This window comes from Aricia agestis, chromosome 1 (genome assembly GCF_905147365.1).
Source record: "Aricia agestis chromosome 1, ilAriAges1.1, whole genome shotgun sequence".
Lineage (NCBI taxonomy): Eukaryota > Metazoa > Arthropoda > Insecta > Lepidoptera > Lycaenidae > Aricia > Aricia agestis.
The window spans coordinates 13,887,655-13,910,804 of NC_056406.1; the positions used below are offsets into that span (position 1 = coordinate 13,887,655).

At 37.6% G+C, this 23,150-nt stretch overlaps 1 protein-coding gene across 2 annotated transcripts in view; it reads right to left on the reverse strand.

Annotated features, from left to right (window-relative positions):
• Positions 1-3,589: 3,589 nt before the first annotated feature.
• The window catches only part of LOC121728066 (dynein axonemal heavy chain 7), a 74,165-nt gene continuing 54,604 nt past the window's right edge, over positions 3,590-23,150 (reverse strand). The window contains exons 63-76 of one of the 2 annotated variants that reach the window (XM_042116175.1): positions 20,801-20,867; positions 20,089-20,234; positions 19,776-19,928; positions 19,422-19,551; positions 18,848-19,089; positions 18,090-18,246; positions 11,950-12,116; positions 11,005-11,013; positions 10,902-10,922; positions 9,999-10,236; positions 6,273-6,424; positions 5,196-5,333; positions 4,775-4,918; positions 3,590-3,809 (exon numbers count right to left, since the gene is read on the reverse strand). In XM_042116175.1, coding sequence (XP_041972109.1) covers positions 3,603-3,809; positions 4,775-4,918; positions 5,196-5,333; positions 6,273-6,424; positions 9,999-10,236; positions 10,902-10,922; positions 11,005-11,013; positions 11,950-12,116; positions 18,090-18,246; positions 18,848-19,089; positions 19,422-19,551; positions 19,776-19,928; positions 20,089-20,234; positions 20,801-20,867 — 1,971 coding nt within the window. In that variant the 3' untranslated portion in view covers positions 3,590-3,602. The remainder of the gene's footprint in view (positions 3,810-4,774; positions 4,919-5,195; positions 5,334-6,272; positions 6,425-9,998; positions 10,237-10,901; positions 10,923-11,004; positions 11,014-11,949; positions 12,117-18,089; positions 18,247-18,847; positions 19,090-19,421; positions 19,552-19,775; positions 19,929-20,088; positions 20,235-20,800; positions 20,868-23,150) is intronic. The other variant, XM_042116183.1, reaches the window with a different exon arrangement.

Genomic DNA, 23,150 nt, shown 5'->3' on the forward strand with positions numbered 1-23,150 from the left:
AAGTATAATTTTATCAGGATTTTGCTTGAACGAGTTTTCCATATTTGGCACGATCCAATGATTCGGAGATTTTACATTAAAGTCTGTTTGCGTGTAAAACGATCTGAACCGTGACAAAGCGACTCATCTGCAATTGTATAATTTAACTACGACTGGTTTCAAACATCGTATATTTCATATTAAATTATACCCGTAGGTATCTACTATCCTACTGACCTTACATTATTATCTAAATATTTATCTACACCTTTCTAAGTTCAAGTCAATGAAACTTTTAATCATCTGCGATCATAATGGTTCGACACGTTTAGTCATTAACCGAAGTCATCAACGCGCTTATTCATCACCAGGGATAACGCTGAGTCGGCGCGGCAAGTGGTGCTTGCTCCGTTTTGCCTGTGACCATTTTGATTTCATTTACATAGTGCCGCCGTCTGCAGCCAGATGTAGCGCTGCATTTTTTAATAATTCTTCATACCGAGATAGCGCACGGTGCTGTCTTAATTTCTTTTTAATTTTCCTGCGGTTTTCCTACTTTAAAATACGGGGAGCTGGGTTTTTAATCAATATTAATTCAGTATCTAATTGTACTAATTCTTACTCGTGATCAAGATATATTTACCGTCGATTCAGCTTAATAATCATTATTATACTGATACCTTAAGGCAGATTTATAATCCTACTAATAGAACATTTGTCGACTGTAAAATATGTTAGAGATTACATGATATTGTGGAGTCTAAAATTTTCTTTCTTTATTATTTTTCACATTATAAATCCTCGAAGGAGTTTCTCATTTTCCACTAATTAATTATTAAACCTCTCGGAGCGCAAACACAATATTTTCTTACCTATCTTGTTTCGAGAGCGGACACGGAGCGGGCACAGAGCGGGCGCGGGGCGGGTAGCGAGAACTCGGCTAATTAGGTGCCGTGGGCTCCGGTATAGAATACTTTTTATGTGCCAGCTGTAATTACTTTCACGTCTGCAACAGTAATTAATGTCTTTGATGAGCGCCGCTGTAAAACTTGATATAAAACTTCGTAAGATAAAGTGAAAAATCAGTCCAACAGAGTGGACAGAGCAACACGCCTTATCTAAAATAGGAAGTTTGTGTTCTTTTATAAAGATACTGCTTCAAAATATGTAAATTCATTTCTAAATTTAACGGCGCGCAAGTACCTATAAAATAAAATGTAATCTGGGAGAAAATGTATTCACCGCGATCACGGGCTATTCAGTGAACTTGGACAGCTGCCATGTTACTTTAACAATACTTATTGACGGGGGAATTAAAAATTATATCGCGCAGTTCGCAACGCTCGCAACTTGTGGTTAGCTTTCTTTTGTTTTAATATTTTTATTAGAAAACCTTTAATCTTTTATGAAACGAAAATATTTTCAGAGCAATTACAGTTAAAGTTTAACCATCAGAATATTATAGTGATTTAATAAATTAATTAACATACTGAACTGAAATTATAACCAAACCAGTAAATAGTTAGAAGTACGTAAGTATAATTAATTACAAAAAAGCTACGATATGCTCTGAACTCGGAACAGAATGTATTTGCCTGGAGAGCACGCATATCATGTCCTTAATTACTAAGAATCGTCATTTCATTATATATATTTTGAACTTCCATAATGTAGGGACACCTTCTATATAGTTATATGTTTTATTAAATTATGCACTAAGAAAACTCTCGAAAGGGAGGCTCAACCCGCCTTAACTAACTCAATTGCTGATGCTCACATGCACGTATTTACGAGACTGCTTAATTAGATGGGGCCATTATAAAAAAGCAAGGCACAAGTCTAACAAGTGAAATTTCTTCATTGGATTACGTGGAGTATGTTGTGTGAAGAGTAATAAGTATTCGTATGGGGTGGGCGGCGGGGCGGGCGCGGAATCAAGGGCGTGTGGGGGCGGGCGGGGTGCGGGGGATGCTGCGCGGGGGGCGGGGGCGGCGCGCAGATCAATATCTCGCGTTGCCGGGGCGACGCCGCGCCAGACCGAGTGCCTCCCGTACTACGCCCGGCGGCGCGGGGGGAGTGCGGGGGGAGCGGGCCCCACACCACCCTGCCCGCTACTCGCTTATTTAATACATGCCGTATCTGCGATGCGAGCTTTTTCATGCTAAATGACAGGGCAGCGTAATACGCTTAAATTCTGAGTCATCGCGCCGGTAATGGTCGCCGGGCTCGATTAGAGCGAGCGACATATAAAAACGAGCACTTACTGACATTGACCCCGAAACGATGGGGTGCACTCCCCCCGACTCTCGTAACACATTTACGATTACAATCGAGATCACGGCGGTAAGTAACGGAGACGAGCTGATAGTACGAGATATAGGTACCTACCCGCGAAGAACTCATTTAATGTTATCATACAATTTTCATTCGCCTGCCCTACTTCGTGCTCCTAAATAAGATTATCGGTTTTACCTGGGCAGAAAATCTTCAGTTTGCTCAGTTGCCACTATAATATAGTTCATTATAATAATAACTTTTGCACTGTCTACCTCTATATCAGACGCGGTTATGAATCTTTACATTAATTAAGCAGATCCACACCACTTTAATCCCCGCTGCGTTCCATTTTTATATCGCTACGCAGCAGCCGAACCCATCGTAATGAATTAGTTACACGAGTGTAAAATCACACGGCGGAGGGCCATCAGTCTCGCGGCACAGAACAATAAATTATATTAATAGCGGGGACGGTGAGCCGGGACTCGGGAGGGTGCACCCCGTGTGGATTCGGGAATCGTAAAACATTCTACGATAGAGTTATTAATCCTTTACTATCTTAGCTCACGAGTGAAATTATGTAGTTCTGGTTAGGAAATATGATATTATATGTTAGAAATGTTGTTAAAGTTTTAAAATGTAGATGAGCATTATATCACAAAGTGGATCAAAAAGACGAAAAGTTAAATCTCGTGTCATCTTCGTTACGTTATTTCTTTAAATATCAAGAAACGGAAAATTAACGGTACTTAAAAATTATTAACTTGCTCTTCATTATCATTTGTATGTCATGCGTCAGGGATTGTATGGTAATATTTATACGTAAAACTTTTTATAGACCACTAGCGACCCGCCCCGGCTTCGCACGTATATAAAATATGATATAGCCTATGTCACTCACTGAAAAAATTATTAAAATCGATTCAGTAGTTTTTAATTCCACCAAAAACCTAAATGTAAAAATGGACAGCCAAGTTCCATACAAACAAGCTCTTGTCTATGGACTTCGCCGTTAAAAGGATGGAGATATGTATAAATGAGTGCCAAGTTCTATGGAAAATTGAAATATATGATGTTATTTAAAATATAATGTTAGACCTTAAATCACTCTATCTATTAAAGAAAACCGCATTTAAATCCATTGCGTAGTTTTAAAGATTAAGGAACAAAGGGACATAAAGGAAAAAAGCGACTTTGTTTTATACTATGTAGAGATGTTCAGCAAGAGGACATGACGAGACCAATAAAAAAGATATAGATACAAAATATATTTTATTATTATCATTAATTAAGAAAAGTTTAAATAATAAATGTAATTAAAGTAACAATAAAATTAAATTCTGAGATCAATAAGGCAGCTGCGTGAGGAGCGCCACGCCGCGCAGCACCCAGTGCGTGTGCGGCGCGGCGGTGGGCAGCAGCGCGGTCAGCACGTAGTTGGTGGAGTGGCCCGTGGTGGACAGCACGCCGCGCCGCGACGCCGTCTTGTACAGCGGGCACGGATATACCTGCCCACCGCCCACCTCCTCGCGTTTCTTCGGCAGCAGCCACATCTGACAATCGAAATCAGATCAAGTTGATTTGGATTGTTTTTTACAGTCCGAAAGCAAACACCCAATTGCACCACTACCAATGGGCATTGTCCAAAAAAAATCACATGTTCTTTTTATATTTTTTTTTCGTTAAAATAGGGTATTTTAAGAATATAAATTAAATAATTTTGAAATTCATTGGCTAGTTTTTTCTCAATAAATTTTTAAAGTTTCGCTCTGACGTCATCATCTGCCGCCAATTGACCTCTGCATATGTTTTAAATTTCCTTTCAATGTTATTTATAATGGCTGGTTCGTCAAATGCAAGTTCTCATAATGTGAAAGCTGATACGAGAAGCTTACCAAAAGTTCGAAACGTAATGTTGGTCGAATTTATTGCTAATTTAACGCCATTGAAGGTCAAACAAAGGTTAAACGTATTTGTTCAAAAATATAAGTAACTAATGGGTATTTTTTTCGTTTATCTACAAAAAAACGATCACTGACCTTATTCCTCAAAATGTTTTTGTAATGAGCAAAATTAAAAAAAATGGACAATCCCCATTACCAAATAATATGAGCAACGAGCATCGAAATTGACAAATAAGAAAAAAAAAATGATACGAATACAGGAATGGTAGAAACTAGAAACAGACGCAAACTCCTGCGAAATTAAGGTTGAAACTAGGTTAGTATGAAAGCACCCACTGGCGCTGTCACTAAGGCGTACTGGGAGCAATGGTAATATACCACCCAGTAATAGCTCTCGCTGTATACTACCCAGCACAGGGCCTGTAGACAAGTGGCAAAGCGCTAACGCTGACGCTAACGCTAGCGCTACAAAATGTATGCGATTTGACATTAGTCATCGTTTCGCTAGCGAATACTAATGTCAAATCCATACATTTTGTAGCGCTAGCGTTAGCGTCAGCGTTAGCGCTTTGCCACTTGTCTACAGGGGCAGGGCGGTAACGTGAAACACCAACCACAGGGAACTCGTCGTACAGCACTTTGGGGATGGACTCGTCGACGATGAACTTCTTCATGTTCCAGCGCGCGCCCTCCATGAACAGCCCGTTGATGAACACGCCCTCCTCCGGCGGCGTTGTGATGTTGGTTTGTCGTTGCACCTAAAATCGTTCAAATAAATTTAAGTCTATGAATCTTCATAAACTCGTATAAGTGTAAAATAATAAGCTGTTAATTTTTTTATAGCCATAGAAAAATACAAAAGTTATGTTTATTCAAAAGTATAATCCTTTTAAAAAGTTTAGAACAAAAGATCACCCTTTACAGTTAATGTAAAGAAACCATCAAAACAAAGAAAACGATCAGCGATAACAAGTTCTTCGTACAATGATAGTCTAATGTCGTGTATGTAATCAATTGTAGTTGTAACTTAAATACCTCAAAATGGAAGGCAAGCTGGTCGATGGGTATCTTGTACTTGCGGGCGTAGCTCTGCTGCGCGGCGGTGAGGAAGGCCTGGGGGAAGTAGAAGCCCGACAGCCAGAACACAGGCGGCGGACCCAGTGAGTGCCACTTCTATAATATTAGACACTTCTTGAGAAACGAACACGAAAACAAATTTCGATGATAAAAATACATGGTGGTAATTGGTAAGCATTGTTGTAGACATCGCCGTTCAAAAAGTTTATTAAATTATGTTAAATTAAACTTACATAATATAATATTATGACTGTTATAATCTTGATGCCGTACAGACACGTAGGTATTCATACATTTTAGGAAAGAGTTCATCCTATCAAAACCAATCAAGTCACAAAAACATCAATTAAAATGTAGATAACTACAAAAAATACAGCATTGAAATGTTTAAGCAACTGCAAAGTGGCTTGTATTTCACATTTCCTAATAACGAAATTGCGTAAATTACATTTGGTTTGGATTTACAACAATAAAGCGAAATTAGCGAGCGAAACCGCAGGCCCGCTAGCATCTAACAGAACAAACAAACTCGCGAAGTACAAATGTTGATGGAATTGGAATAGCACGGTCTCGCGTCGACCACGTGGAATTGAAAATTGGACTATTGGAAAAGAAAATAACATTTATTTTACAACATGTGAAGCCTATACGGTTCCCAGATTGTTACACAAATTGCCTCTACGAGTTTAATTAAACTTGAGGTTGGGTGTTTGTGCGAAATATTTGAACTGACGTTTGATGAATAGGGTCTGCGGTATGAATTATACCCACGCGCCAGGTCTCGCCCATGGGAATCTTACCCGAATCCCGATATTAATGAAATTTCACTTTTTAGAGGTGAGGTGTGTTACGTTGAGTACGGTGAGGCACTCTCGAACAGAGATCGTAGTTTGTAAAAGATAAAGATACTGATCGAAAACAAATGGATATTTTACGAGCTTGTAAAGTCATTGAGGATCCATTTTAATATGCTGTTCTGGAAACTTGTGTTCAGTGAAAAATAAATAAATAGATCGTGATTTGAGTGGGACTCACCTGGAGGAAATTCAGTCTCTCCAGCAGATCGTCGAAGTAGGATGCCAGCGGCTTGAGCGAGGGGTAGCTCTTGTCGGCCCAGAGCGAGGGTACGCGCCCGCGCACCATGCTGGTCAACACCTCCTCCGTTATATCCGTCAACACGCTTACACCTAATGGAAAACATCAAAGAATTATGCCTATAACATACGATACGAGTATTCTTGTCATCACAAAAAGAAAAGGATGCAAAGAAATTTCGGGTCTTTCGCTGGTTCGCACCACAGAATTTCGAACCACGGTTCGAAACAGCGAAGAACCGTTTTTAAAAAATTTTGTATTCCCGATTCATACCGCGGTGATTGGAGTGGTGTGAAACCACTAATTAATTATTTTTTGCTATGGGTGGATTCGGACCACGAATTTAAGCCAATAATTATTGTAACAAACTTTTTTTAGTCTCATTTATTTATTTGTACAGACGTATAGAAAAGTGGTTTCAAAAAGGAATTAAAACACATTTTTAATAAAGAAATTACATTTCTTTCAAAATCATAAAAAATGTGAAACTTTAATAATAATAATAATAATAATAAGGTTTTAATTTAAAATAAAAACCTTATTATTATTTTAATCACAGTCGTAAATTTTAAATATTCAAAAAGAAAATAATCTTTATAGAAATAATTAAAACTATATGATTGTATAAAATCACAGTAAAAAATTAAACAAATCAACAAGAATAGTATTTAAGTAATGTAAATAAAAAAAATTAAAATAATCAAAAATAATAAAAAAAAAACAAAGTAGTAAAACAATCAAAAGGAGTAAAATTATTATTATTATAAAGTTAATTTTAAACCCTTAACTTTAACCCTAACAACTCTTTTATGATGTTACCTATTCTTTTAAGTCTTAAAAGCTTTTATTTAACTTGCTCTGTATGTATGTAAGTATGTATATTCGGGTGAAATCTTGGAACTCAATTTTGGAGTAGATTTATTTAACCTATCGAGCTGAAATTTTGCAGGCACGTTTAGTTTGGATGACAATACATGATATTGTATGTGCCATCACTCTAAATCCAATATGGCCGACCATCCAAGATGGCGAAATAGTTATTTTCTATGCAGTTCTACAATATGGATATTAAATGAAAGGGAATTTTTGAGAGTAACTCGAAAACGAATGTCATGTCATACTACATCCAATATGGCACCTCATCCAAGGTAGAGGTATAGTTATTTTTAATGCACTTTTGCAATATGGGTATCAAATGAAAGGGCTCATTGAGAGTAACTTGGGAACGAATGTAATGTCATTCTACATCCAATATGGCGTCTCATTCAAGGTACTCGTAGGAGGATATAGTTACTATTAATGCACTCCTGCATTATGGGTATCAAAATATGAATAGGCTCATTCAGAGTAACTCGGAAACGAATGTAATGTCATTCTACATCCAATATGGCGGCTCATATAAGATAGAGGAATATAGTTATTTTTAAAGCACTTCTGCAATATGGGTATCAAACAAAAAGGCTTATTGAGAGTAAATTGAAAAGTCATGTCGTGTCCTGTCGTGCCGTGTCGTGTCGTGTCGTGTCGTGTCGTGTCGTGTCGTGTCGTGTCGTGTCGTGTCACGACTTAACAATATGTCAACATTTAATTACTATTATAAAATAAATAATATAATATCAGTTTACTCAGTTAAGTTAGCACTTACTAGTTTATTATTAACAAATCACGCGACAAGCTTTTATAATAATGAAAATTGTATAATATATTGAAGTTATAACTTAATAGTTAGAATTTTTAAGGGGAAATTTATTTTCTTCTTTTTTAAGTAAGTATATTTAAATAAAAGCTTTTTTTCAAAAACTTTTTGCTTATAATTTATTTTTACTTTAGTTTGGTCTTAAGACTTGAAATTAATATTTTTGATTTCCTAATTATGTTGAGCTTAACTGTACTTAAAGGAATATGTAATAATAGAACTATCTACACTCCGGTTCGAATCCACTAATTCAAAAACGGGTCTTCTCTGTTTCGAACCGCGGTATGAATCGGGTAATTAAAAAACCAATGTTATTTAACCTAGCGTTAGAATACATAATAAGGAAAGTAACAGACCTTGACAGGGGCGTCCAGCTTAATGGAAAACATCAAGTAATAGGCTATGCAGATGATCTGGCTCTCATGAGTGAGAAAAAGTCTGATGTCGTGGATATGGTAAGGACCCTTGAGAAGGAAGCCAATAAAGTCGGACTTAAAATCAATCATGGCAAAACTGAATACTTGCACATGCGGAGATACAAAGATAAACGACGACCACCTGAAGATCTTTTAGTAGATAACATCTCATACACAGGAACAGCTAAGTTTAAGTACCTAGGTTGCACTATAACCGACACAAATTCTAGAGTAGATGAGATCGACATCCGAATCCAAAGTGCTCTTCGGTGTAGTGCGGCACTCCATAGAATTTTAGTGTCCAAGATCCTAAGTAGAGGTACGAAGATACGAATATATAAAACTGTAATTCGACCTATACTCTTATACGGCAGTGAAACTTGGACCCTAACTCAAAAGGAGGAAACAAAGCTGTTAGTAGCTGAGAGAAAAATACTGCGCAAGATTCTCGGACCGACGAGGGATGAAGATGGCAGTTGGAGGCCACGGAAAAACCTTGAGGTTGAAAAACTCGTGGCAACGCCCAATATTATCGGGGAATACAAATCTCACCGAACCCGCTGGCTCGGTCACGTAGAAAGAATGAATGATGACCGAGCGGCTAAAAAAGCGTATGTGGGGCAAATGACTGGCAAACGACCGGTAGGCCGTCCCAGATACCGCTGGAGGGATGAGGTAGAAAAGGACCTGAAGGCGTTACGAGCCGGATCATGGCAAGATGTCGCACAGGATCGAAATAAATGGCGTGTGCTTGTGTCAGAGGCCAAGACTCAATTTGGGTCGCTGCGCCGCAGTAAGTAAGTAAGTAAAGTAAGTAAAAAACAATCCTTCGCTGTATCGAACTGCGGTTCGAAAAACTGTGGTGTGAACCAGCGACTGACCCGAAATTTCTTGCCCTTTTTTTAAACTTTAAGCTTTAACATGTAGATGGATTTTTAGCGTGAAGCCAGAGCCATACTGCGATAATGATAGCGACTGTTTAATTAATGTATTACGTATCATGTCAGATCTATGCCTCCTTCAGTTCCTATACGATTTTGATAAAAATATTTAACTTTTCTCAAAAGGAAATCATTACAGTTTCCAAGAAGTCGTGAAACGTGAAAATACATTTCCCGTACAAAATATCGAAAGCTTTTTATAATCAGCACGCTCCAGTCGCCTGGGCCCTGGCTATAAGCCAGAAATCCTAGCAGTGAACAAATCTAACCCAAAACAAATCACATAGCAAATATCCATTAAAGTCGAGTAAGTTTTAACGAAATCAAAAACGATTAGGAATATTTAGCCATTTTTGTTTTCTAATTTTCTTCGCATTTCAATAAAATTTTGATAATAATTATTATTATTTTGTGTATGAAGAATTTGGTAGCGACAAAAATATGGGCTTTAAATTCTTCTGCCCGCAACGCACCTGCAGCTTTTCTAATGTTGCGAGTGTCCATTGGCGACGGTGGTTATTTTCCATCAGGTGACCCGGTCGCTCGATTGCCCCGTTATTTTATAAAAAAAATATAATAGGTTAAAAAATAGAAGAACAATAGGTTGTCATACCTTGAACAGCGCCAATGACGGCTCTCGCGCTGGATCTGATGACGCGGACGAGGCGCTCGTACCGGGCGGCCTCCTGCACCACGACGATGGACATGGGCGTCATGTCGGCGGGCCGCACGGCGCCCTCGTGCGACGGTCCCCACACCACCTGCTCCGGCAGCCGCGCCAGCACCTCCTCCGCTATCACCATCGCCTGCTCCTCCGGGGATACCTTGGACTCGCCAGCCGCCATCGTGTCCTAAATAGTTTTTGTTCTTATATGAGGAGACATCCTACAGGAAAGGACGGAGTCCCAGAGTCAGAGCATAATGCGGTTTCATGATTCTAAGGCCAAAAATAAACTTGAGGTTAATAAGAGGTCTTGATGACATAAATTATAATCCCTGATCCTCAGGTAACCCAGCACCATTTCCTGTTTTAGTTTTACAGCATGAATAATATTATTATATCTGAGCTATATTATAAACAAGCTATATTCCTTCTCCCGATTGAAACATGCACAAGCTTAGATACATCTAGAAGCATTCGCAGCAAAGCATTTTCCTGAATGCAACAATTTTAATCTATTTGAAGCGCTGTGACAACACTTTAAACTGATGAGCCGGAGCGGAGATCGACTGCTACGTTACAAGCGCCGACGCCCGCCGAGAAACAAAATTAAATACTTAAATTAAGTTTGCTTTAGGAGAGACGTGTTTGAAATTCAAAAAACCCGCAACCCAGTACGACGAAAATTACATTAAATACGTCATAACGACATTACAACACCACCACGCTCAATAGCTTTCGGGAATCATCGCTTTCGTTGTATCATTTTTATTTAACAAAACAGGATTGCCGAAGGCTATTAGTAGACGGATCACGTATATAGACACATAATACACGACTTAGGTATATACTTACGAGGTATTGTTGATAGAGGTCCTTTGTGCATGAAAAGTAAAATACAATTACAAGAGGCTCAACAAATGAAATACATTACGATAATGTCAAAGCCTCCACTCACCGTGCGATCCTGTGGGACGCGATCGATGAAACAGAATACATTATGAGAGTATTGTACCGAATTGCTAAAATATGCTCATGCTAGAATACTGAAAACAAAAATGATATTAGAACAAACAAAAATGAATTCATAGATTATGATGAACGGCGATTAAAAAGTACTGTAACTAGAATGAATATTTAACTAATTAATTATTATTATTAAGCATCTATTGATATCAGACTGCAATATTAACAATAATAATTAATAACAAACAATTATTAAAGTTTAATATTTTATAAACTGTATTTTTTATTTGAATACATAATTATTATATTTTTTTTTATATTCTGTTAGTCTCACAACTTTAGCTTAATTTTAATTAGCTTACAAAAAGACAATGAAAAACAAACAAAGTCCGAAACGAGGAAAAAAGTAATAGCAGCTTTTTGAAAATTTATGGCGTACTTTAGAATTAGTTGGATCTTTATTTTAGCGAAATAGTAGCGGGTGGCCTCACGTTCATTACCTGCCCGGTACTTAGTACGTAGTTTGGCTGCGACCGGCGCGTTATAAATTTTAAAAGAAAATTAAGTGCTCGCCCGGGAACAAAATAGCACGTAATAAAAGCCCCAAAGGAATAAATGCAAAATCCTGCTACACGTTTCGCAACAAAAATATTTTTATTGCAATACTTGCTTGAATATGTTTGTTTTAAATCTTTACATCTGCCCTGAGATTTAAGTGAGCATTTCGTTTCTTGTCAAAGTTTTTCCTGAGACCCACATGCATAATTATTATGAGTAAAAATTTAAAAAGTAGTGTGCTATGTTTAACTAAATTCAAAATTTAAGTCTAATTATTATAATACGACGTTTAATACAGTAGGTATAATATAGCATAAGATGATTAACTACATTTACCGACATTATCCTGGGGGTTCCTCAAATTCAGTCTATCGAATACCTGCGTGAGCAGCGCTGTATCTAGCAGGTCGGCGGTCTCGCGGAAGTGCTTGGTGATGTCGGCGTTGGGGTGGAAGCCGAACACCTGCGGCGGCGTCGCCGTCGGCAGCGACCGCGCGTATGACACGAACTCCGAGTGCTCGCGCACGTGAGGGATGTAGTACACGCCTGGACCATAAAAAATAAAATAAAAATAAAGCACATATGGGACGGTGCAGTAAGGCAAGATAAGATTCTAGAGATTCATTCAAAGGCAAAAGGCGGTGACGTGATTCGGCAGGGTCTTGTCAATCCTAGGCGGCAGATCACGATGAACAATGACTTGCTATAAATCGTCGAAATAACGTAGGTCCATCCATCTGCTAGTGAATCTATTTCTTGAATAGTAAGGTACCTAAGGTTTGGAGGTTAGGATTCCTCTTATCGACAACATCCAAAACGATAATATTAATTATATTTCGCGCCTCGTCCTCGAGATTGGTATTGAATTTATTTATTTTTACTTGTAGTAACACAGATTGACCCCACTCAGTTGAGAATTTTCGTGCAGATTAAAGTTTTTATGCTGGTATCCCAACCCCGCCCCGTCGCCTCACCGCTGTCATAGCTGTGGCTCCTCATTGACACTTTAGTGCCCGACCACTCAACACGTTTTTACATTACCTGTGAAAATGCCGAAACGTTCGCGGACGTGCCAAGAGGATTTGGATCGACTTCTGAACAAAGTCCGAAAATTAGAGAAGAAAATTCGTGAGCGAGAAAATGTTAACCCTGCGGCGGCGCGCGATCATGCGGAACCGGCCGCCGCCAAGCTGGCGCCAGCGTCGCCCGCGCCACCATCTACCCTCACGAATCATGCGCCGACAGGTTAGTTTAACCTCAATTTGATTATTATATCAATAACTAAATATAGTTAGTTTTAAAATATTAAAACGGAAATTAATTATCAATTTATTAAAGTTTATACGTATGACAGTTGGCGTTCAATTCATTGGGGATTGTACCTAACTTGTTACAGCGTATTAAATAATTTAAACTTATTATGTTACAATAATATAATCGGCGTTCAATTCGCTCGGAATTGTACCCACACAATTTAATGGTTTGCGATCAATTCGCTTGGGATTGTTCCTTACCTGATTTACGATATAATATGAATGTAAGCGACAATTACTTATTATGTTACAATAATAATATAATCGGCGTTCAATTCGCTCGGGATTGTACCCACACAATTAAATGGTTTGCGATCAATTCGCTTGGAATTGTTCCTTACCTGATTAACGATATATGAATAATGAATGTAAGCTACTAGCTAGCGATCAATTCGCTGGGAATTGATCCTAACTTACTGTTTATCCTAACTACTTTTCAACTTATGGTTGATGGCGCTCAATTCATTTGGAATTGTACCTAACACAAAATTATGTAATCAGAAACCATATTTAGTTGCTTGCATTATGTCAATTGAGATGCTTACTACTCGTATAGAGAAATTAATTTTCTTCATTGCGTTATGCTCGTGAAAATCGAAATTACATGATATTTTTATATCTTTATAGGTACATACGGAATCGAACCGTCCGACTGGTCTCAGTATGACTTAGACCAGGTCATTTACGATCAAAACTATGGAAATAGTATTAATTTCCAAGAGGCATTCGTCGAAGATGTAGCAGAGACTCCGGAGGCTAATTTCATTGGAGATGATAACCCAGAACCAATAACGCCACCTATTATAGTAGGCGAAAGTTCAGCCCTAGATGCAGATGCCCTCGAAATCCTAGGTGACGATCCGTCACTGACTGAAAAACATGGTAAGGAAATTATTCCTGAACTGGCCTCGCGCCTTCAACACATAGCAACCACAGGCATTAGCTATGAGATGCGCAAGGATTTATTATCAAAGTATCTGATCCCATCTAACTGCTCTCATATTGACGCTCCAAAAATTAACCCTGAAATAAAAGCTGCTATTCCAGAAACGGTAGCTAAAAAAGAAAAAGGATTAGCTGTCAAACAAAAGCAAATGGCACACGCCATTTCATGCCTAGGAGAAATTTTATCTAATGAAATGAATTCTAAAAATAAAAATAAAGAATCATTACAAAAACTTATGGACTTAGCGAGACTTTTGTGTGACATTCAGCACAATGATTCAGTCACAAGACGGAATTTTATAATATTTTCACTTAAGAAAGACGTAAAAGAACATCTTTCCAATACGAAGATTGATTCCTTTCTGTTTAGCGAAGCTCTACCTGAAACGCTAAAACATGCCAAGACAATCAATAAATCTATTACTGAGCTTAAGGCAAATACACCTGCCAAACCTAAAAAGCCAGTTACCTCTTCTATGAAGCCTTTAAACCGCAAGCCCCCGGGTACAGCGTACAGGCCGCAGACCCAGCCAGGGAGGAACTACCAGCCTGCAGCCCCCCGCACGCAGCAGCCCGCGCACTCATCCAAGACGTTATCGCGTCAACCAGCAGCGAAAACAGCTCCACTGCGCCGCCGATACTAAATACAGTTAAGTACGCTGGTCGTCTCCATTATTATTATAAACAATGGTCTCTTATTACAAAAGACCGCACCATCCTATCTTGGATTAATGGTTACAAGATACCTTTTATAGGCCCTGTACATCAAGAGTCATTACCTCCATTGCACAAACAATCAGACTCCGATAAAGCTCTGTTTCTTGAGGCAATTAGCGATTTAAAAAGAATCGGTGCCATTTCAGAGTGTAACCCTTGTGAGGGACAATTTATCTCGAGTGTTTTTCTAACGCCAAAACCGAACGGTAAAATGCGCTTTATTTTAAATCTTAAGAAATTAAATCAATTTATAGTAACGGAACATTTTAAGTTGGAAGGTCTTCGAACAGCAATTAAATTAGTTACACATAATTGTTTTATGGCAACCATTGATCTCAAGGACGCCTATTTTTTAATAAAAATTCACGATGACTCAAAAAAGTATTTACGCTTTATTTTTGATTCTAAATTATACCAGTTTAACGTTTTACCGTTCGGTCTTAGCACCGCACCTTTTGTCTTTACAAAAGTTATGAAACCAGTAGTCAAATTGTTACGTTCTGCTGGTCTGATGTCTACAGTATATTTGGATGACTGGCTTTTGTTTGGTCAATCCCAAGAGCTATGTCTTGTAAACATTGAAACCACGAAAGACCTACTATCTTCACTTGGTTTTATTATTAATTTAGACAAAAGTAACCTCCAACCTTCCATGAATTGTAAATATCTTGGCATGATTATTAACTCCTGTGCAATGAATTTAGGCCTACCAGCCGAGAAGCGGTCTCGAATAAGACGAGAATTAGAAAAATTTAAAAATGTAAATCGCTGCCAGATTCGTAAATTAGCTCAACTCGTAGGTCTCCTTGTATCCGCATGCCCTGCGATCGAATATGGCCTTCTTCATACCAAAGAAATGGAGCGTTGCAAATTCCTTAATTTACGATATGATGATGATTATAATAAGATAATGACCGTAAGTCCCACAATATATCCTGATATACAATGGTGGTTAAATAATATAAATAGTTCCGTTCATAGAATTTTAAACGATAACTATGTATGTGAAATATACTCAGATGCCTCAACTACGGGGTGGGGGGCTGCGTGTGATGGGTTGACGGCAAGCGGCCAGTGGTCTGAGTCCGAGGTACAAAAACACATTAATTATCTCGAACTCCTGGCTAGTTTTATTGCCCTCAAAACTTTTGCGCGTGATCTATACAACTGCCAAATCCTCATGCGTATTGATAATTCCACGGCAATCGCTTATATCAACCGAATGGGTGGAATCCAGTATCCTCACCTGACGGAAATAACGCGTAAAATTTGGCAATGGTGTGAGGATCGTAAACTTTTTATTTTTGCGTCTTATATAAAATCAAAAGACAATATAATTGCCGATTTTGAATCGCGTAAATCTCACCCGGATATCGAATGGGAATTGGCCGACTCTGCTTTTTCCCGTATAACTCATTCGTTTGGCAGACCAGAGATCGACTTGTTCGCCAGTAGAATTAATTATAAGTGTAAAAAATATATTTCTTGGCATCGAGATCCAGATGCCATTGCCATCGACTCATTTACGGTGCCATGGGATAATTGTTTTTTCTATGCTTTCCCTCCTTTCTCGGTTATCCTAAAAGCTCTTCGTAAAATTGTTTTTGAAAAAGCACAAGGTATCATGGTAGTTCCTTTATGGCCTACCCAAGCCTGGTACCCGCTTTTTCAAACACTTGTTGTGTCTAATATTATAATTTTTCCACCTCATGAACATGTCATAATATCCCATTGCAGCTCACGTCGGCTACACGAATCAATTACCCTGGTGGCAGCAGTCTTATCCGGAGCGCATTATCAAAGCGTGGCGTGCCCACTGGTTCGCTCGACATAGTATTAGCTTCGATTTCTAAGAATACACTCAAGCAATACGAGGTTAGTCTTAAAAGATGGTGGAACTTTTGCCAAGACAATTCGTCTGATGTTTTTTCTGCGTCAGTCCCAAATATTATTTATTTTTTGACTCATATGTATAAGCAAGGTTGTCAATTTGGGACTCTAAATTCTTGCAGATCTGCCTTATCGCTGATAATCGGCAGTCATATATGTAATGATGATAGAATACAGAGATTCCTCAAGGGCGTATTTCGTCTTAGACCAGCATTGCCGAAATATACGGCTACTTGGGATGTAAATATAGTTCTAAATCACTTGGGTTCGTGGTACCCCAATGAGGATTTAAATTTAGAAAATCTTTCAAAAAAGACTATTACTCTTTTAGCTCTTGCCACTGCCCATAGAATACAGACTCTATCTAAAATAAATATAAAAAATATACAAACTTCTCTACGATGTATTAGTATACCAATTCCGGACATCTTAAAAACAACTAGACCTGGTTCGAATCAAACTATACTTTACTTACCATTCTTTCCACATAGGGACCAGATATGTCCAGCGAAAACCCTGAAAGCATACTTAGAAAAAACTCATCCATTAAGAAAATCTGACATATTATTCATTGGTTTTAGAAAGCCTCACAAACCAGTCGGTGCGCAGACTCTAAGTCGATGGGTGAAGTGTACGTTGGGTGCTTGCGGAGTAAACACAACGATGTTTACTGCGCACAGCACGAGACACGCCAGTACATCGCATGCGCATAGGGCGGGCGTCAACATAGACGCCATACGCAGCACGGCTGGCTGGAGTGACAACTCGCTTGTGTTCGCTAAATTTTACAATAAACCTGTAATCAATGATAATTCCGAATTGTCGCTAGCCAATTCAATTTTCAACGGCGAGGAATCAATTAGAAACAATAATGTTGTATAATAATTATTAGAATTACAGTTATTGATCAAAAACATCTATTACTGTTATAAGAATATTATAATTATTATATTAATAATTTATTTGTTAAGTTCATTTAATTGGTTGTGACAAATATGTTTATTGTCAATACCTAATTCTCAATAAAACACTGATTTTGTAAACATATTTTGCAGTTTAGATTATTATTGATGATTTCCTTAAACTCTTACTCTCAAAGTCTACAAGTAAAAATAAATAAATTCAATACCAATCTCGAGGACGAGGCGCGAAATATAATTAATGATTAAACGAACTTACCTGTACGTGAAGTTCTATCATAATTATATGAAGCGCCTCGTCCGAAGAGATTGGTAACCCGCCCGCCCAAACTAGTCGTTCTCCCAGAACATTAAGGAAATACATCAATTAATAATTATTGGTGTTTAGGTAAGTCTCTAAACTTAATGAGGAGCCACAGCTATGACAGCGGTGAGGCGACGGGGCGGGGTTGGGATACCAGCATAAAAACTTTAATCTGCACGAAAATTCTCAACTGAGTGGGGTCAATCTGTGTTACTACAAGTAAAAATAAATAAATTCAATACCAATCTCTTCGGACGAGGCGCTTCATATAATTATGATAGAACTTCACGTACAGGTAAGTTCGTTTAATCATTAATTATATTACTTTGAAACTCTACCGTCTGCTACACCTAGATTTCACAATCTCAAAATAGGTTTTTGGCACTTGTTTTATGTGTGACAGTTTCATACTACTAATAAAAATATTCACCGCTTGGATCGAGCTTGTGGTTGTCCTCGGTGATGACACTGGGGTTGTAGAAGTTGTCGAGGATGGTGTTGAGGCAGCGGCGGTCCCAGTCGTCCGTGACGCGCCCGCCGTAGTTGCACTCGCCCGTCAGGTAGCGCAGAGCCACGAATTGCACGTCCTGATTCAAATATAATGTAGTTCTTATAGCTCAGACCTTGTGATCTACAAAGTGATGAAGCTTTAAGATATTGTAATAATATTATGGTCGTCCGATTTCGCAATGCTATTGAAAAGTGCGCGACGCGTCGAGTTTAAGGAGTGAGCACACTGAGACGGGCCGTACCGGGGCTCAGCGTGCCGGGGCTCATCGCAAATATCCGCCTCAATACAATTTGTATGGAAGCGGAAATCCACTGCACCCCGACACAGTGTGCGATACGCGCATCCGCTTCCATACAAATTGTATGGAGGCAGATTTTTGCGATGAGCCCCGGCACGCTGAACCCCGGTACGGCCCGTCCCAGTGTGCTCACTCCTTTAGAGTAAGCTGCCGTAACAAATTAAAATCGTCTAAATTGATATGACATAAAGAAAGCTAGGCTAAAAAATATTAACCTGATGTTAGAATGTAAAACCAAATTGTGGGATCTATAAAGTAATCACGTCAATTTATATGAGGTGAAACAATATAACGTGGTATTTCCTAAGAAAGCTTTATCCGAGCCCTATTCACGCCGTTTTCATGATGACACATATTTCCAAGACAATGTAAAACTAACCTCATACTCGTTCAAAAACATGTAGAGCTGAGTAACACTGATCCTCAGATCGGTCTCATTGAACTCGTATCGGATGTTCCAGCCGAGCGGGCCGAACTGGCGGCGCTCCTGCACCACGGCGTGAAAGAAGCACAGCGCGAACAGCAGCTTCTTGAAGAGCTCCGGCTGCTTGTTGCCCTCGAACCACTCGGGGTCGTTGATGGGGTCGCTGTTGTATGACCGCGCTATGTTCGCTCGCAGTCCTGTAAAGAAAAAGTTGTTTTTCGTATCTCAAACATTTAAAGTGGCTTCTCTTTAAAAAAAAAAACACTACGAAAGTCATGTCGCCTGATACAAAGAAATGCGTCCATCGACCTATCCTTATACGATTTTTAGGCTTACGAAAACGGCTGATATAGTTCAATGGCCGAATTTCTATCTTATTGGCAGACCGAACTTTATCCAGTGAACATTTTGAGTAACATAAAAATAATGAGTTTAGGTACGTACAATTATCGCAATATTTTGTCTGAAGGGTTAAACTATTTGATTTAAAAATTCTTAAACTTATCGTTTTGCAAATAATAATTACAACCTTGCGGCGGCTCGTTGGTCATTTTGATTCCATTCTGCAGCACGTAGACGGGGAAGTGATCGGCCGGGTACGATGTAAGCCATAATCGAAAATCGGGATGCGTCGTGTCCGGAGATAATCCTTCGCAAATCTACACAATACACCTCAATAATTGTAAATAACGTCCACTGATGTAATTTCAAATGAAGTGCTAATAAATCGCTACCAATTCCTTTCAAATAAAAGCGATTTAATTACATTTTTTAAATATGAAAGTAATGTAAATGCCCGTATAATACAGGCATATTATATCCTCACATACAGAAAATACGACGAAACAAAGAAATAATAATTATCACCATAAATCATAATCACCTTCTCCAACATCGGCATCCAACTTTTAGCGAGATGACAGTTCTGCAGCACAACCCACGTGCCGCTTCTCACACCCTCGTCAATCAGCTTCACCGCGATAGGCCCTTGGCCTTGGCCCAGAGACAACGAGTATAGGCGAGAGGAGCCGAAACCCTGAGAAAACCACTTTCTTTACGGGTCAACGCCAGGAGAGTTTTTTTTAACCCAAAACATTGATCAAAGATAACAGTTTAAATTGAATCGACGAGTAAAGACACAATTTTAAGATTATTTAAAGAGCCAAGTTCCTAATAATATAAGAAATGCGTATTACCTGGTCATCAGCAAACTTCAACAGAGTACCCATTGGATCCGATCCAGGGGTTAATACGAATAGAAGTGGAATACAGCAGTGCGAGTCTGAGTAAGAAGACTCAAGGTCAAACAGAGGTGGCTCCACTAACTCGCGACCCAAGTGACCTGAATGGTTTATTAGAATTTATAACATATATCTCGCAAGAAAAACAGTTATATTATCCGTAATATTAATTAATAATCGGTCAAGTGAGAGTCGGACTCGCGCACGAAGGGTTCCGTAGCGATATACAGCGCAAATAGGAAAAAAATGTGTTTTTTGTATGGGAGCCCCCCTTAATTATTTATTTTATTTTTATTTTACTATTTAATATTAAAGTACACATAATATAATAAATCATGTAAAAATTTCAAGTGCCTATATGTTACCATTGTGGATTACGAGCCAAAAAGATAAAAAAAAACGTTTGCTGTATGGGAGCCTCCCTTGAATATTAATTTTATTTTGTTTCTAGTATTTGTTGTTATAGCGGCACCAGAAATAATAATCTGTGAAAATTTCAGAAGCTTAGCTATAGCGGTTCTTGAGTTACAGCCTGGAGACGGACAGACAGACGGACAGACATCGAAGTCTCAGTAATAGGGTCGTTTTTACCCTTTGGGTTCGGAACCCTAAATAACTAAGTAAATGAAAGAACGGAAGCAGATACGTAAACATACAAAAATCTTACTTTCCACGTATTTTAGGACACCAGGCACCATCATATCCAAGCGCATACATCGAAGCACCATCAATTTCTAAAAAACGGTAAAATAAGAGTAATTATTAAAAGATTTACTAGTTTTGAAATGAAAAGACTCTCTCTCTCTCTACTTACAAATCTTCATGCAAAAGCGTTTTAGAAGTAAATTATTCCATTTGCAATTTTATTTATACAGGTAAAAGCTTTTTTTTTTTTTTTTTTTTTTTCCTTTATTCAAAGCATTACAATAAACTTACAGAAAAACATGACATAGTTTCCCATACAAAAACCTAAAAGGTTTATCGGTTTGGGAGAGACGTTCTGTTTATATACTATTCTTAAACTACTTTAGTACCTATTTAATATTATTTTATGACTACTCTTACATTACATAACATTTTAAGTTAACAATTACTTTAATTTTTAAACTATTTTAGTACCTATTTGATATTGTTTTATGACTACTCTTACATTACATAACATTTTAAGTTAACAATTACTTTAATTTTTAAACTATTTTAGTACCTATTTGATATTATTTTATGATTTCATATCATTATAAGTTAACAATTACTTTAATTTTTTAAACTATCTTAGTACCTATTTGATATTATTTTATGACTACTCTTACATTACATATCATTTTAAGTTAACAATTACTTTAATTTTTAAACTATTTTAGTACCTATTTGATATTATTTTATGACTACTCTTACATTACATACATTTTAAGTTAACAATTACTTTAATTTTTTAAACTACTTTAGCACCTATTTGATATTATTTTATGACTACTCTTACATTACATAACATTTTAAGTTAACAATTACTTTATTTTTTTTAAACTACTTTAGCACCTATTTGATATTATTTTATGACTACTCTTACATTACATAACATTTTAGGTTAACAATTACTTTTTTTTTTTTTTTTTAAGAACTAAGGTTACACAAACATGTTATTATTAATTGTATTTCCACTTGTACACCTGCACATGCACATTGCACATGCATGGATGTACAATGTACATATGCACATGTAGTAGGCATACATACAATATGTACACCTCACACCTGTACTCTCTTACATTGAATTTAAGCACAGATTACTAAAAAATATTTCAGTTAGTGCTCAAGCTTGGATTTTTTAAATAAAATTTTTTATATTTGCCTTTATAATTAATTGTATTTGAATACATGTATTGTAAATTGGCAGGTAATTCATTTAGGTAAAAAGGTATGATATGTTTTAATGTTCTAAAGCCATAAGTGTTTGTTATTTTTGGTAGACAATACTTCTTAATATATGATACTGGTCTTAAGTGGCTAGGTCTTACATGTTCCTCTAAGTATTCAGTGATTCTCATTTCAGTTAGAATACAAAATTTTATTTTATCATACACATTAATGACATTACAGTATTCAAATAATTCTTGATCTTTATTTTTAAATTTATTAACTATGTTTTTGGGTGTTATGGTCTTTAGTATTCTTATTTGTAGTTTGTAAATATCTTGGATGTATGACTTGAATGTTAGACCGTAACTGCTAAGTCCATAACTTATTACAGAATCTGCAAGAGACATATAAAGAAGTCTTAGAATTTTATATGGTAGCTTATACTTAAGAACTGCCAGTCTACTTAATATTGATCTTAGCTTTGTACATACATGGTCCTTATGAGCTCCCCAGTTAAAGACATTATCAATAATGAGGCCTACATACATATGATTATTTACATTTTCAATTGGTGTACATGCGCACTGTGCTGCAATACTATGGAGGCACCTATGAGTGTGAGCAACGATGAGGGGCTTGTATTGGACTTTATTGTGCGGTGAGTGTATGTGCATAAGTTTAGTTTTTTCTGCATTCAAAACAAGCCCCACATCGTGTGCCCACTTACATAAGTTATCAAATGTCTCCTGCAGTTTGGCCTGTATTTCCACAATACTACTCCCGGCCACGAGCAAGCAGGTGTCGTCAGCAAATTGATAAACTGAGGCTTTGTTCACGACTTTATGCATATCATTCACATAGAGGAGATATTCTAATGGACCGATTATCGAGCCTTGGGCTGTTCCTGTAGATGTAGGAATATGAATGCTGTTTTCGCCTGCAATCTTTACTGAAGTAGCACGATTTGTATGGTAATTTTTAATCAACTGTAGAAGGGGGCCCTGTATACCATGTCTTGATAGTTTATCATATAGTGTTTTATATTTTAAAACATCAAATGCTTTACTGAAGTCAATAAACACAACAAGAATGTGTTTTTTCCTATTTAAATTCTGGTTTATTTCATCAGTAAAGTTTCGAATCAGTTGGGTAGTGCTTTT